The sequence below is a fragment of the Symsagittifera roscoffensis genome, chromosome 1 (genome assembly GCF_963678635.1).
Source record: "Symsagittifera roscoffensis chromosome 1, txSymRosc1.1, whole genome shotgun sequence".
NCBI lineage: Eukaryota > Metazoa > Xenacoelomorpha > Acoela > Convolutidae > Symsagittifera > Symsagittifera roscoffensis.
The window spans coordinates 8,225,663-8,239,975 of NC_087062.1; the positions used below are offsets into that span (position 1 = coordinate 8,225,663).

The 14,313-nt window shown below is 41.2% G+C and overlaps 2 protein-coding genes across 3 annotated transcripts in view; one reads left to right on the forward strand and one right to left on the reverse strand.

Moving 5' to 3' along the window:
- Window positions 1-14,313, forward strand: part of LOC134857153 (Bardet-Biedl syndrome 7 protein homolog) — a 159,762-nt gene that overhangs the window by 117,006 nt on the left and 28,443 nt on the right. The gene's annotated exons all lie outside the window — the stretch shown is intronic.
- LOC134854828 (ceramide synthase 6-like) lies at window positions 1,025-2,751 on the reverse strand. Its single transcript, XM_063871188.1, has 2 exons — window positions 1,866-2,751; window positions 1,025-1,538 (listed from the first exon to the last, which is right to left on the reverse strand). The coding sequence occupies exons 1-2, from the start codon at window positions 2,385-2,387 to the stop codon at window positions 1,164-1,166; spliced, it is 897 nt and encodes a 298-aa protein (XP_063727258.1). The 5' UTR covers window positions 2,388-2,751; the 3' UTR covers window positions 1,025-1,163.

A 14,313-nucleotide genomic window follows, 5' to 3' on the forward strand; every position in this document is an offset into this window, starting at 1 on the left:
AAAGAAATTTTTATGAACGGAAGCATTGTAATATTAAGTGAAAAGGGGCGTTTTGATTAAAATTTTGTTTTGTTCTCAGGAAATACAGGAGTCATATACCCGGGTTGACCTCCATACGCAAAAAAACTCCATACGCAAAAATAGAATTACCGACTCTACGTTCTTGTTGACATAGAAAAGTCTTTGGATTTTTGTTCGCCAGACAAATTCATCTTCGTCATTTTGCATATGAAAACCAAAAACAAATGGAAAAATTTAGAGAAACATATATGGCTGATACGCTTTTTAATTAAGTATCACTAAAGTGAAAAATTACATAAAACCAACACTTTATTATCATAATCTTCAACAGTTAGCACGATCCTATTATTTTCCGAATGAGATTCGTTATTCCGAAAAGAAAATGGCTTTCAGTGAGTTCGCCCAAAACGGATCAAAATTAAATCACACAAAGTTTTTCTGAAACGTAATTTTTGTGGTGGTGGCTAACACATCTCTCAATTTGAAACCTAAATCAGAAATACTGGCCAAAAATTTGTTTGAAATAGAGTTTTTGATAGAACTGTCTGAATAGTGAGTTTATTTTAAAATACACTCAAATTTGAAATTTAATTCAACTCGCATACGCTATTAATTTCAAGGGAAGTAAAAATAAAGCGTTGTGTTGTTAACCAACATTCAAAGGAATCCAAATAAGTGCTTAAAAAGTCACGTCAAAATGTAACCGACATCAAAATGAGTGATGATCCACTTTTTTTTTACAAATTCAGATCTCAATCATTTCGACTGGTTGTAATCAGACGATAGCTTACAGTTATTGTTTATGTTTCGTTTGGTTGATTGAGGCGCGTATTTGTTTTTGCTGAACCTTTTTTGGAGGTTAGGAGATTCAATTTAAACAAAATAACAAAGTAATTATTAGTAAAAGAGTATACCACACAAATTTAAAACAAAACAAAAATTTAAAAAATTTTCAATCACCAAAAACTGCGAACGAACAGATCAGATTCCAAAATTCGCACCTGGCATTTGGTAAGCTTAGCTAGGAGGTATTCTAAATGATATGCAAATTGATATCTCTAGACATTTTTAAAGCATCGTTACAACTTTGCATGGTAAGTTGACTTCAAACTCATGTTTTTTCCGAGCTTCTGTCTCGCTTCTCATTCGGACTCGTCGTCGCTTCTCGCGTCGTGCGCTTCGCCTCCCTGAAAGACGACTTTAGCGAAGCCTTTTAAGATGAACGCGGCCCAAATTCCATTCAAAACTAAAATAACCATTAGAAGGAAATTGGCAAAGTAGTAGTACGGAGTGTAGATCGGATCCAGATGCAACAGAGGTAGGGTGTCTGTCAGAGAACTCCGAAGCACGAATGAGGGGTACATGAAGATTCGGGTCACGTGGTACACGACTCCGAAAGTGGCGAACATGACAAGACTGACGTCCATGAATTTGAAGTATTTGAGCAGTTTGGCAATTTCCAAGAAGGGGTCGCACCAGTCGTGGAGCAGCATCACCATCGCGCCTACTTTGTAGACCTGAAAAAACTGAGCTCAGAATGATCAATTTTTGAGTTCATCTGAGGCTCAATGAGAGAAAAAGAATTCAGCAAAATAGTGAAGCGAATCGACGAAACGAAACTAAAATAACTTTTTCAAATTCTGTATTTTTATCTGAGCCAAAAAAAAATTGTTCGACCTTTTTTATCTAAACCAAAAAAATATATGCTCATCGTATGTTCTTTAAGAATCATGCTTTTCGTAAGCTAATAGTCCAACTGTTCAAATGTTTCAATTGGATCTCGACAATCAATTTACGGATTTTCAATTGTATCAAATTAAATCATAAAAGGTCATCAAGAGTACCTGGATGTAATAACTAGAAGATATCAAAGCAATAGTAGAAGAGTGATGAATTAGCATGACCCAGTAATCTTTATAATCAGTCGCCGAACTAGCTCTGGTCACGTATTGAAGCGTAGTGCCCGAGTAGAACGCCAACTCTATGAAGTAATAGAAATGCAGTTCGATTCCAATTGGGGGCATGTCCCAAAAATCTTTCCCGGAAGAATCAGTTCTAACTCTCCCCCACATTTTGGAAGCATCAGAATAGAAATCTTGTTTGGAGACCACAAAGTACCCGTAAGTCAAAGCGAAAGAATAGAAGCAGAGTCGCCACAGACTCTCACCGACCTTTCGTGCTTTTTTCTCGCTCGCGACTGCGTTTTCTTTCACCTCCTTTTTAGGAAGAAAACGGCGGGCGAATTTGAAGCCGATGGTCTCAATTGCATACTCCAGAATCAGCAAACCAAAGGTGAAAATAGCATAAACAGAAATGTCTCGATGTTTTTCCGGAAGAGCTTCTAGAAGCGTTTGATACACATTCATTTTTCACAAAAAAAGCAACTGAACGCAACTAATTTATAAACTTTTACAATTATTGGCAGACCGGCGATTGTATATCTTCAATATAAAAAAAACGCGTCACAACTATAAGATTAAAAGTTTACTGTTACAAGATGATCAAAAAAATTAAGTAACTTTTGTCTTATTTTTTCGTAGTATAATGGTAATAGTAGCATAACAAAGTGCGGCTTATCGTAATCACTCACAGGGCAAATTTTATACCAAAAGAAAAATACAAAACAATCAGATGAAAGCTGCTTAAGATAAGCCTTAAAGTCATCTGCGTCAAAAATAAAACAATTGGTTTTTATACTTCTGCGCAAGAGCGCAACTATGGTTTCTATCCGACCTGCTGAAAAATGTACGATTTGAAAAATGATAATCTGTGCATATAATTGATGAATTTTTAATGCTTTTCCTTTTCTAATTGGAAAAGGGGAAATTTTAATTTTTGTCTGAATAAGTGCTTTTTTGCGTTCAAGAGGTAATTTCAGAGCATAAAACAGTCCACTGAAGAGGATGTATTTTTAAAATACATTCTGCTAAAAATAATAAAATAAATGGCTGAAAAAAATTAAGAAGAGGGGAGTAAACCAAAACAGGAGGTGTTTGTGCTGCCTTAACGCCAAAGCTTCCCGACATGATAACAAAATGTTCTAAAAATACACACATGATCTGCAAAAATGGAAACAGTCGGAAACAGAGTGTGAAAATTATTGACAAATTTAGGGAGACATACGGGGTTTTCTGTAAGTGAACATGACAACTTGCAGGAAAAATCTAAAAAAGTCTGTAGCTAATGTCGATTCAAGACAAAATCAGCAGTTATGCAAAACAATCCTTTTTGCTCGGATGGAAAAAAAATTTTTTTGCATAAAAAGCCATAAAGCAGCGATTTCAAAAATTGGTTCGCAATTAAACTTAACTAGAAGCCCACAGCAGCCATAGTTGCTCTCGAACACTTCGATATTAACCACAATGACTTTTTAAATGAAAAATTTTATTCTTTCAATTGCAAACCGAGCTTTAAAAAAAATCACGGATAACCCACTGCTTTCCAAGTAGCACAGGAAGTTCCGACCTGTGCGCCTCAATCTCCACGGATTGTAAAAATATCGGGTTTCAACAATTTAATTCGAGCATTTTATCGGCAAAATAACTCGGTAACAATAATACTCAATTTATCGGTAAGAATGATATTTTTACCAAACTTTTGTATTGTTAACATCGGTCACATCGGCACAAAAAACTCCATAACTCAAAGCAAGCTGCAAAAATGGCCAGTATTTGTCCTTGAGACAAATTGCTCTTTTTAAAGGTCAGCCTTAATCAAGGCTGAACCAAATTAGAGCGAAAAGACGGTTAAAATCGGTTTTGGGGGGGACCGAACCTGGTTACGGAGCATCCCATCAGGTTCGGTGCACATTCGAGTTCTAGAAAGGAAATGACCTAGTCGGGATTCGAACCGGCGCCGAACCCGCCGGGACGCACCATGTATACGCTTGGCTACTGTCCCTGTATGCATTTACTTTTATATGCATTTATACTCTCGCACATTTACGTTTATATGCATTTGTACTATTGTTTTATTTTTGCGCTGCAACATCCTCCACCCCTAAACAAGGAAGAACGGGAGCGAGCTTTACGGTCGGGCGGGTCAGTTCGCTCGTAACGGTCTTTATGTCGGCGGATCGCGCGCATCCGTCTTTGCCGTAGTGTAGTTTAGCAATACGGGCGAGTGGGTAATGCCCACGTGGGCTGTCGGGTTCGACTACCCAAACCAAGTCGCCGGTTTTCAGTGTGACATCCGAATCATTATGCCACTTTGCTCTCTTGTTGAGAGATGGTACATATTCACGCAGCCAGCGTGACCAAACTGCGTTAGCGTACGATTGTGCTCTGGCGTAACGCTTTTTATGATCAAAGTTATCTTCGAAACTTAACGACGGGAAGCTAGCTGCGCTGTGACCGAGAATGAAGTGATTCGGGGCGAGTGCCTCTAGGTCGTGCGGATCGGAACTGACCGGAGTGATCGTTCTTGCGTTAAGTAATTGTTCAACTAGGCAGAGCGTTGTTCCTAGAACTTCCTCAGTTAATCTCCTGCTGCCTAATATGTCGTACAACACTCGCTTAACACTTCTCACTAGCCGCTCCCAGGCGCCACCGTGATGAGGGGCAGTGGGCGGGTTAAACTTCCACTTAACGCCTTTGTGGACGAAAACGGCCGGGGCGACGTTGTTCCAATTTTGGACACAGGATAGGAGCTCCTTTTGAGCACCAACAAAATTCGTGCCATTGTCAGAAAGAATGGTTTTGGGGGTACCTCGCCTTGCAATAAATCGCTCTACGCCCATGACGCAGGAACTAGTATCGAGAGATGGAACCAACTCGATGTGAACTGCTCGAGTCGTGAGGCAGGTAAATAGGAAACCCCATCTCTTTTCCGTACTTCGGCGTATTGGCACTTGAAACGGGCCAAAGTAATCAACACCTGTGTTGGAGAAGGGAGGCTGCTTGTAACCCAGTCTTTCAATCGGTAGGTCAGACATAATGGGCACAACTGTTTTTGCTTTGCGCTTACGGCATGTTATGCAAGTATTTTCGATGTTCCCAAGTAACCAGCGCAACTTCAGAACAATGTATTTCAACTGAACTACAGCACGCATGTAATCCAACCCCTGATGTGCATGTTGAAAGTGCATATGCCTAATCAACATATGAGCAACTCGGTGTCGACCATCCAGTATTATTGGATGTTTGCTATCAAAGTCGGTCTCAACAAGACGGCTGATACGTCCAGTTGAACGCAGGATGCCAGCTGGGCCGATGAACGGAGAATATTTAGCAATCCGACTTTTCTTTGTTATCCGTTTATCGGACTGAAGTATTTTCACTTCGGCAGGAAATGATTCGGACTGAGCGAGATAAATGAGCTTCTGCTCGGCAATATCTAACTCGGACGGGTCGGTTATTTCCAGCGTTTTTGTACGGAAGTGTTTATGCGATGGTAGCACACGAAGCATAAATGCTAAAACACGTTTGTACTTTACAATTGAGCTGAATTTATCCCAATTTTTAAACAGACGGATTGACGGCGCTTTCTCAGATGAAGCATCAACAACAAACGTAGATGCAGTCTCAAGGCATGTATCAATGTCACAGAGTGGGCCTTTTAATTGGATCTTTTTGATGACATCAGTGTTCGGCTTGAATGGCCAATCACATGTCCTCAATATACTAGGGCCTCTAACCCAGCTGCTATCCTTGAGGGCTTTCGAAGAAATCCCTCGTGTGCCGGTATCAGCTGGGTTATCACCACTGAGTACATGATTCCATTGATCAATGGTGGTGGACTCCAAGATTTCACCAGTGCGGTTTCCAACAAACACAGGAAGTTTGTTGCACGAGTTAAGCCACTGGAGAACGGTGGTAGAATCAGTCCACATGAATACATTGCTTACTTTGAAAGTAAGCGCTTTCAAAATCTCTTCTTTGAGTCGAGTCGCAAGCAGAGCAGCCTGAAGCTCTAACTTGGGAATGGAGAGCATCTTCATAGGCGCTACACGGGCTTTCCCAAATACAAAAGCTAACTCGGTCTTTTGCGATTTAGCAAGTCGGGCTCGGAGAAACGATACGGCGCAAAAAACGTCCTGCGAACTATCACCGAACGTGTGAAGTTCACAGCGGTCGAACGGTTCGGTAAAGTAGCTACGAGGTATCGTCAGAGTACCTAATAGTGGAAGTCCTAAGTGCCAATCTAGAAATTGTTGTTTAATTTCCTCTGGGAGATCATCATCCCACTTTTGACCACTGATTCTCCATATGTCTTTTAGTAAAAGGCGCGCTTTCACAGTATATGGAGCTACCAGTCCTATTGGATCAAAAACTGAGGAAACAAAACTCAACACGGTGCGTTGAGTAATTGCTTTATCTAGTGGTCGATCAACACCTCTACTTACTACTAGGGTATCTTTTACATGATCCCACCTGAGACCAAGAACATGCGACGATTGGTCTGGACTCTTACAAATATCCTTAACTGACGGGTTGGACTCACGGTTGTCCGGATTAAGAGCGGTTGTAACTTCGGGTACATTGCTAACAAACTTTGTCAGGTTAAACCCACCTAATTTGAGCATTGTGACTAAGTCTTTACTTAGGCTAAGGGCGTCAGCGGTATTTTCGAACGAGTCAAGATAGTCGTCCATGTAAAACTTCTGGACAACGGCTGAAGCGGCTTCGGGGTATTCAGCTTGATTATCAGAAGCAGTTTTTTGTAGCGCGAAATTCGCACAAGTTGGCGAATCACGAGCGCCAAAAATATGACGGGTGTATTGGTGAACCACCACACTTGAAGTGGGGTCCTCCCGCCACAAAAAACGGAGAGACGGTTGATCTCGCGCAAGTACTCCAACTTGTAAGAACATACCTTCTATGTCCGCTGAGACGGAGTACTTGTGTTGACGGAACCTCAACAGTACAAAATAAGATTTTGAAGGAGATCCGGGCCAACCAAGAGAGATCTATTTAAGGAAGTGCCATGAAATTTGGATGCTCCATTGAGCACACGGCGCACCTTGCCGGGTTTGTTCGGGTTCAAAACCGGATGGTGTGGAAGATACCACTCACGTTCGGCTCGTGAGCTGGGATCGTGCGGGTTGACGGTTATGACATATCCTTTACTTATATCTTCTCTGATTGTTTCGGTATACTTCTCGCGAAGTAACGGATCTCTATCTAACCTTTTCTCTAACGACTTTAATTGGGCTAATGAAGAATAATAATTGTTAGGCAAGCTAACATCATTATCACTCCACAGCATCGGTACAGTGTAACGCTCACCATCGTGAACGGTTTCAGTTTTTAGGATCGACAAAGCACGCTTGTCTGCGGCGGAACGGGCATCTACTTGCTTGAACGCACCATACGACTCTAACTCATACCAAGTTTTGATTTGGTCGGTCAGAGAAATATCGTCCGTAACGCAGTTAAAGGAAGAAGAATTTAAGGACGAATGATCAGGAGACGGACCACTAATGACCCAACCTATCGGAAGTCGGACGGCGCACAGTGAGTCAAGTTCATCTCCGAAGACATGTTCGAGGGGTCTTATCGCATGATAGAAGTCCTGTCCTATAACTATCTCAATCTCTTTGTAATTATACGCAGTCGTCTTTAACGGGGCTAGTTGCGGGTATTTGACCTGCAATTCGGAAACGTTTATAACATCGGGTCCTATATATATGTTGTGCTTAACGAAAGCGACAAACGAAAACGAAAATTCACTTTCATTGGGCTTTGCGGAAACTTTCAAGTGAACTCGTTGAGTTTTAGATACCTTGGCTGAGTTAAAACCATCGGTCGTAACATTTACGGGCGTGCCAACTAATTTCAGACGTTCAACGAGTGCCGCGGAAACCCAAGAATGAGTGGAACCGGTGTCACAAAGTGCTAGTGCATTCGAATTTTCCGAACCAGAGGACACATCTACCAACGCAACGGGAAGAATACCTTTTGCAGTTCCCTCACAAGGTTTAACACAAGCTGCGTTATTTGCAGAAGTAATGTTTGTATTAGTTTGAGTCGATGGTGATCGGTCGGCCTCTTTGGGCGGGAAAACTTTCTCGGCTCCATGAAGAAGCCAATTGTGAGTGCTCTCACAGTCCTGTTTTGGGCATTTTCTTGCCTTTTGGCACTTTCGGAAGGTATGGTTGCCTTGTAAACAAGAAAAACAGAGCTTTTGTTCTGCTACATATTTAGCCCTTTGTGTTGCGTTTTTCTCTTTGAACACGGAACAGTTCCAGAGTGCATGCCTTCCTTTGCATAGCGAGCATGGAGGAAACCTCGTCTTTTCTCTACTTTTCTCATCCTTAGAACTTACCTTAGTGTTACCTGCAAGCACTTTTGTAACTACTTTTTGTTTAACTGGCTGCTCGACTTTGACTAAATATTTCAATCGCTCATGGCCTTCTGCCTTATTCTTAAGCCAATCGTTGAAGTCTAGCAATGTTAATCGCTGCCAATGTTGTCTAACAGTATGCATGGACCATGCCTCTTTTAGATTTGGAGGAAGCTTACTGACGGCTTGATTTAATAGGTTCACACTTTTCAAGTCGTCATTGAACGACAAAGACCTAAAAACAGCTACGAGCCCAGAAATCACCGCAGAAAAACTTATAACATGGTCAGAGTTGTGCATCTTCAATGCGGGAAAATTCTTCAACTTATCCAAATGTGCACCCACTACAACATGAGGTTGCCCAAACTTTCTCTGGAGAGTTGCTAGAGCATCCTTATACAACACTCCACTGTAGCCGTATTCCGCAATTGCACTCTTGGCTTTGTCTTTAACGTGTGTTTTCAGATATTTGAGTTTTTCATCATCAGTTAGCATAGCCGAATCAACTGTTGCTTGGAACTGCCCGAACCATTCATACCAGTTAAGTGGTTCTCCATCAAACACTTCCAAGTTCAACTCCGGTAGACGGTCTTTGCGGCTATGCAGAATGATATCTGCTAACTCTCTCGCCGAGATGGGTTGTTCGCTATTAGGCACGTAAGACGGGCCCGTAGTGGGCGCAGGATATATAGGTGGATAACCTTGATGCGCTGTTTCAACAACTGGATGAGTTTGCGGCTGGGTGTAATACACAGTCCCAAAACTTGTATAAGGAACTACGGTGTTTGGTGGAACAACAGGAGTTGTCACTGAGAAAACGTTTGAGGGCGGTGCGCAGTATTGAGGAACTGGCATCGTTTGCGCAGTCGCGGCAGGTCTCCACAAACTGCTATACGGGTTATAGTGTTCACTTGAGAAACTTGTTGGGTTGTTTGGAACATTTATAGGTTGATGGGATGGCGCTGCAGGCGCCTGATACCCAGTTGAAACGGGGCCGGAATGTGGCTGACTTACTGGAAGCAAAGATGGAATAGGAACGGTTGACGGGACAAATGGTTGAATAATCGGAAGCGAAATGGGAATCGGAACGGTTAATGGAGGAACAAAAGGTTGACTCGCCGGAAGCGAAACTGGATTAGTAACGGTCGACACAGAAGGCGGTGCCACATTAATGGTGGGATTACCAAAGGGCATTGAAGCGGGAATGCTACCACTTGCTTGTGGTATCAGATTGTGATTTTGCGAAACTTCAGCATGAGGTGTTGAAGCTAAGTGTGGAGTAACAAAGTTTGAGCTGGAGGCAACGAACTGTGGTAAACTAGATGGGTTCTCGATTGAGTGCAATGACAGACGCGATTGGACCAAACTTGATCTCTGAGCCTGAATTCGATTCCTATTGTGGCCTCCCGGTTCACTGTATGTGGTTTGACCAGCGTTGACGACGGCACCCCCGCTGACGACGGCACCAACCCCTTGCAAAACATCAGTAGCAATCAAAGTGGAACTCTCGACTACTGGATGACTTTGCTCTGAGCTTGCAACAACTTCGGCCTGCTCTTGCTCAGTGACAACGTTTTCTACCCATTGTTCAGTACGTTGTGGGTCAACATGTGTTACGCTAGCATTTCCTATCTTCTCACTTGCTGCAGAAAGCTCTTCTTCCAACTCGAATTCCTTTAACTCAATTTCAGCCAGTTTCTTGCGGTGTACCTCAGCTAGTTCTTCCAACTCTAAATTACCTTGCTGTTCTTTTATTTTATTTTGCTGCGCTTTCAACTTCAATGACACCTTTGCTTGTCTCTCAAGTTTCTCCTGCTGCTTCTTCAAAACCAACAAATCTCGCCTCTTCTCAGTTGATGTTTTTGACTGCACGACGGTATAGCGACTGGATTTATGCGAACCTGATTTATGATGTCGACTACTGTACCGCGACACCTTAGAGCGCGCATCTGCTTCATGTGAATCTTGTGGTTGTGTTGTTACGATCGTACTTAACGATTCTGCAACATTGTCAAGCTCTGTTTCCTCAGGTTCAACGTTTAAGCCAACTTTATATGATGCAGCCTTCTGTAAAACTGTATCGTTTCTTGATGTAACCGTATGAAGCCACATATCCTGCGCTGGTATCAATTTTACAGGATCAACACTTTTAGAAGCTAACTTAATCAATTCCTCATTTATTTCAACTGCAGTCTCTATCAGGCTCTTGCAATTCTGAATCTGAGTGTCAATCTTTGATGAGCGACTCTGACTTTCAATGTTCTCAATTATAATTTCATGGCACTTGTACAGTTCATTTTCAAGCTTGGTTCGCTTCGCAAATAACCTTTGAACCCTCTTCTGAAAGTTCTCATCCATGGCTCTAGCGTCTATACTTAACTCAAACTATACTTAACGGTTATCGGGCGTTTGCGGGGCGATTCGGAACGGTTTTCGGTGAGTAAAGTTACCAATGGGGCTGGGGATTAAGTAAGTCGGTTGATATCAAACAACACACACGGAGTAAACCTGAGGATGAATAAAACCAACTTAACTTACTTAATATCACCTCCCTGACCACTTAGGATGATGTTACGGCGTACGAAATTTGTTGAACGGTCGTACGACGGTGCGTCACTACTAATCGGCTAGTAGCTCGACGAATTACCAAGAGGTTTGGGAATTAGGCAAGTCGGTTGAAAACCAACAACACACGCGGAGCAAACCTGAGGATGAAAGACAACAACTTAACTTGCTTAATTTTACCGTCCCGGACCACTTAGTCAGTCGTTGCGAAACGAATGTTTTGAAAAGCGAACGGATGCAAACAGGTATCAAGTCGTTGTAAACCTTAAGTTTACCAATGGGGTTGGAGAATCAGGCAAATCGGTTAAGTTCCAACAACACACGCGGAAAAAACCTGAGGATGAAAAAACTCAACTTAATTTGCCTGATATTTCGCTACCAGACCACTTACCATAAGGTTGGTGTCATGTTACAGCACAGTTTTGCAGAATTATGGGGACGTTTTGACGATTTTTTGGAAATTTTTTACTTTTTTCCCAAAATTTTTCGGAAAATTTTGGTCGACAGGTTCGAGTCGCAAACCAATCCAAAAAACTAGTCCAGTACCTTTTGTCTATGTTCCGTTTTTCTGGACTTTCAATCCGTTCACAATTACCCAAAAATTTTTGGTATCGAGAAAAAATTACCACTTGTAGCTTGCTTTGAGTTGGGATACACAATCAGACACCGTATGTAATTTTATTGCACAAAAGAAAAATTATAAAAAACTAGATGAGTCTTACAGTTTTTGACGGTTTTTTGGAGATTGAGTGGTCACCGGTTGAGTGTTGTCAAGCCTTCGGTCAGTCGCAGAGAAATTGTGCGGCGATCCCTTCTCTAACTCCCACAAAAGGTCGGCAGTTGACGTAGCAATCGACAGTCTAGATACCAGCCTCAATTGCAATCGACATCTGTGGGAACTTGAAACACCATGATTAAGCAGTCAAATTTGGATGGTACGCATTTGTACTGTAGTTCTGGGATACCATCAGCGAGTTTGATGACGCCGAAAGATGGTGAGGATGATGGTAGTGATTGTTGCTGTTTCCACTATTGAACACATTCACTCCCAAGTTATTCTGAAACGAATTTCCTTTGACATTCATCTGCACTCCTGGAAGCCCGAGTTGTTGGTTAGCATTATTTTGATTATGCTGGGATATTGGGAAACTAGAAGCCAAGCTGTCGTAAAAGGAACAATGAAGACCAGCCACCACAGCTACAGATGAAGTCGAATCTATGCTGCAGAACTGTAACGGATGGTCCCTTGTGCTCTTCGGGTCTCTTGTGCAGAATCGTGAATAACTTCGTTGTCCCTTGTGGGGCGCCAAAATGTGCGCCTCAATCTCCACGGATTGTAAAAATATCGGGTTTCAACAATTTAATTCGAGCATTTTATCGGCAAAATAACTCGGTAACAATAATACTCAATTTATCGGTAAGAATGATATTTTTACCAAACTTTTGTATTGTTAACATCGGTCACATCGGCACAAAAAACTCCATAACTCAAAGCAAGCTGCAAAAATGGCCAGTATTTGTCCTTGAGACAAATTGCTCTTTTTAAAGGTCAGCCTTAATCAAGGCTGAACCAAATTAGAGCGAAAAGACGGTTAAAATCGGTTTTGGGGGGGGGGACCGAACCTGGTTACGGAGCATCCCATCAGGTTCGGTGCACATTCGAGTTCTAGAAAGGAAATGACCTAGTCGGGATTCGAAGCCGATGGTCTCAATTGCATACTCCAGAATCAGCAAACCAAAGGTGAAAATAGCATAAACAGAAATGTCTCGATGTTTTTCCGGAAGAGCTTCTAGAAGCGTTTGATACACATTCATTTTTCACAAAAAAAGCAACTGAACGCAACTAATTTATAAACTTTTACAATTATTGGCAGACCGGCGATTGTATATCTTCAATATAAAAAAAAACGCGTCACAACTATAAGATTAAAAGTTTACTGTTACAAGATGATCAAAAAAATTAAGTAACTTTTGTCTTATTTTTTCGTAGTATAATGGTAATAGTAGCATAACAAAGTGCGGCTTATCGTAATCACTCACAGGGCAAATTTTATACCAAAAGAAAAATACAAAACAATCAGATGAAAGCTGCTTAAGATAAGCCTTAAAGTCATCTGCGTCAAAAATAAAACAATTGGTTTTTATACTTCTGCGCAAGAGCGAAGTCTAAAGATGAAGCTACAGATGAAGTCGAATCTATGCTGCAGAACTGTAACGGATGGTCCCTTGTGCTCTTCGGGTCTCTTGTGCAGAATCGTGAATAACTTCGTTGTCCCTTGTGGGGCGCCAAAATGTGCGCCTCAATCTCCACGGATTGTAAAAATATCGGGTTTCAACAATTTAATTCGAGCATTTTATCGGCAAAATAACTCGGTAACAATAATACTCAATTTATCGGTAAGAATGATATTTTTACCAAACTTTTGTATTGTTAACATCGGTCACATCGGCACAAAAAACTCCATAACTCAAAGCAAGCTGCAAAAATGGCCAGTATTTGTCCTTGAGACAAATTGCTCTTTTTAAAGGTCAGCCTTAATCAAGGCTGAACCAAATTAGAGCGAAAAGACGGTTAAAATCGGTTTTGGGGGGGGGGGACCGAACCTGGTTACGGAGCATCCCATCAGGTTCGGTGCACATTCGAGTTCTAGAAAGGAAATGACCTAGTCGGGATTCGAAGCCGATGGTCTCAATTGCATACTCCAGAATCAGCAAACCAATGGTGAAAATAGCATAAACAGAAATGTCTCGATGTTTTTCCGGAAGAGCTTCTAGAAGCGTTTGATACACATTCATGTTTCACAAAAAAAGCAACTGAACGCAACTAATTTATAAACTTTTACAATTATTGGCAGACCGGCGATTGTATATCTTCAATATAAAAAAAACGCGTCACAACTATAAGATTAAAAGTTTACTGTTACAAGATTATCAAAAAAATTAAGTAACTTTTGTCTTATTTTTTCGTAGTATAATGGTAATAGTAGCATAACAAAGTGCGGCTTATCGTAATCACTCACAGGGCAAATTTTATACCAAAAGAAAAATACAAAACAATCAGATGAAAGCTGCTTAAGATAAGCCTTAAAGTCATCTGCGTCAAAAATAAAACAATTGGTTTTTATACTTCTGCGCAAGAGCGCAACTATGGTTTCTATCCGACCTGCTGAAAAATGTACGATTTGAAAAATGATAATCTGTGCATATAATTGATGAATTTTTAATGCTTTTCCTTTTCTAATTGGAAAAGGGGAAATTTTAATTTTTGTCTGAATAAGTGCTTTTTTGCGTTCAAGAGGTAATTTCAGAGCATAAAACAGTCCACTGAAGAGGATGTATTTTTAAAATACATTCTGCTAAAAATAATAAAATAAATGGCTGAAAAAAATTAAGAAGATTGAAAAAGCACAAGGAAAAGAGGGGAGTAAACCAAAACAGGAGGTG

Coding starts and splice junctions, on each gene's coding strand:
- LOC134854828 (XM_063871188.1), bottom strand. CDS start 2,387: ATGAATGTGTATCAAACGCTTCTAGAAGCTCTTCCGGAAAAACATCGA. Junction 1,539..1,865: donor CTTCTAGTTATTACATCCAG/GTACTCTTGATG, acceptor CAGTTTTTTCAG/GTCTACAAAGTAGGCGCGAT.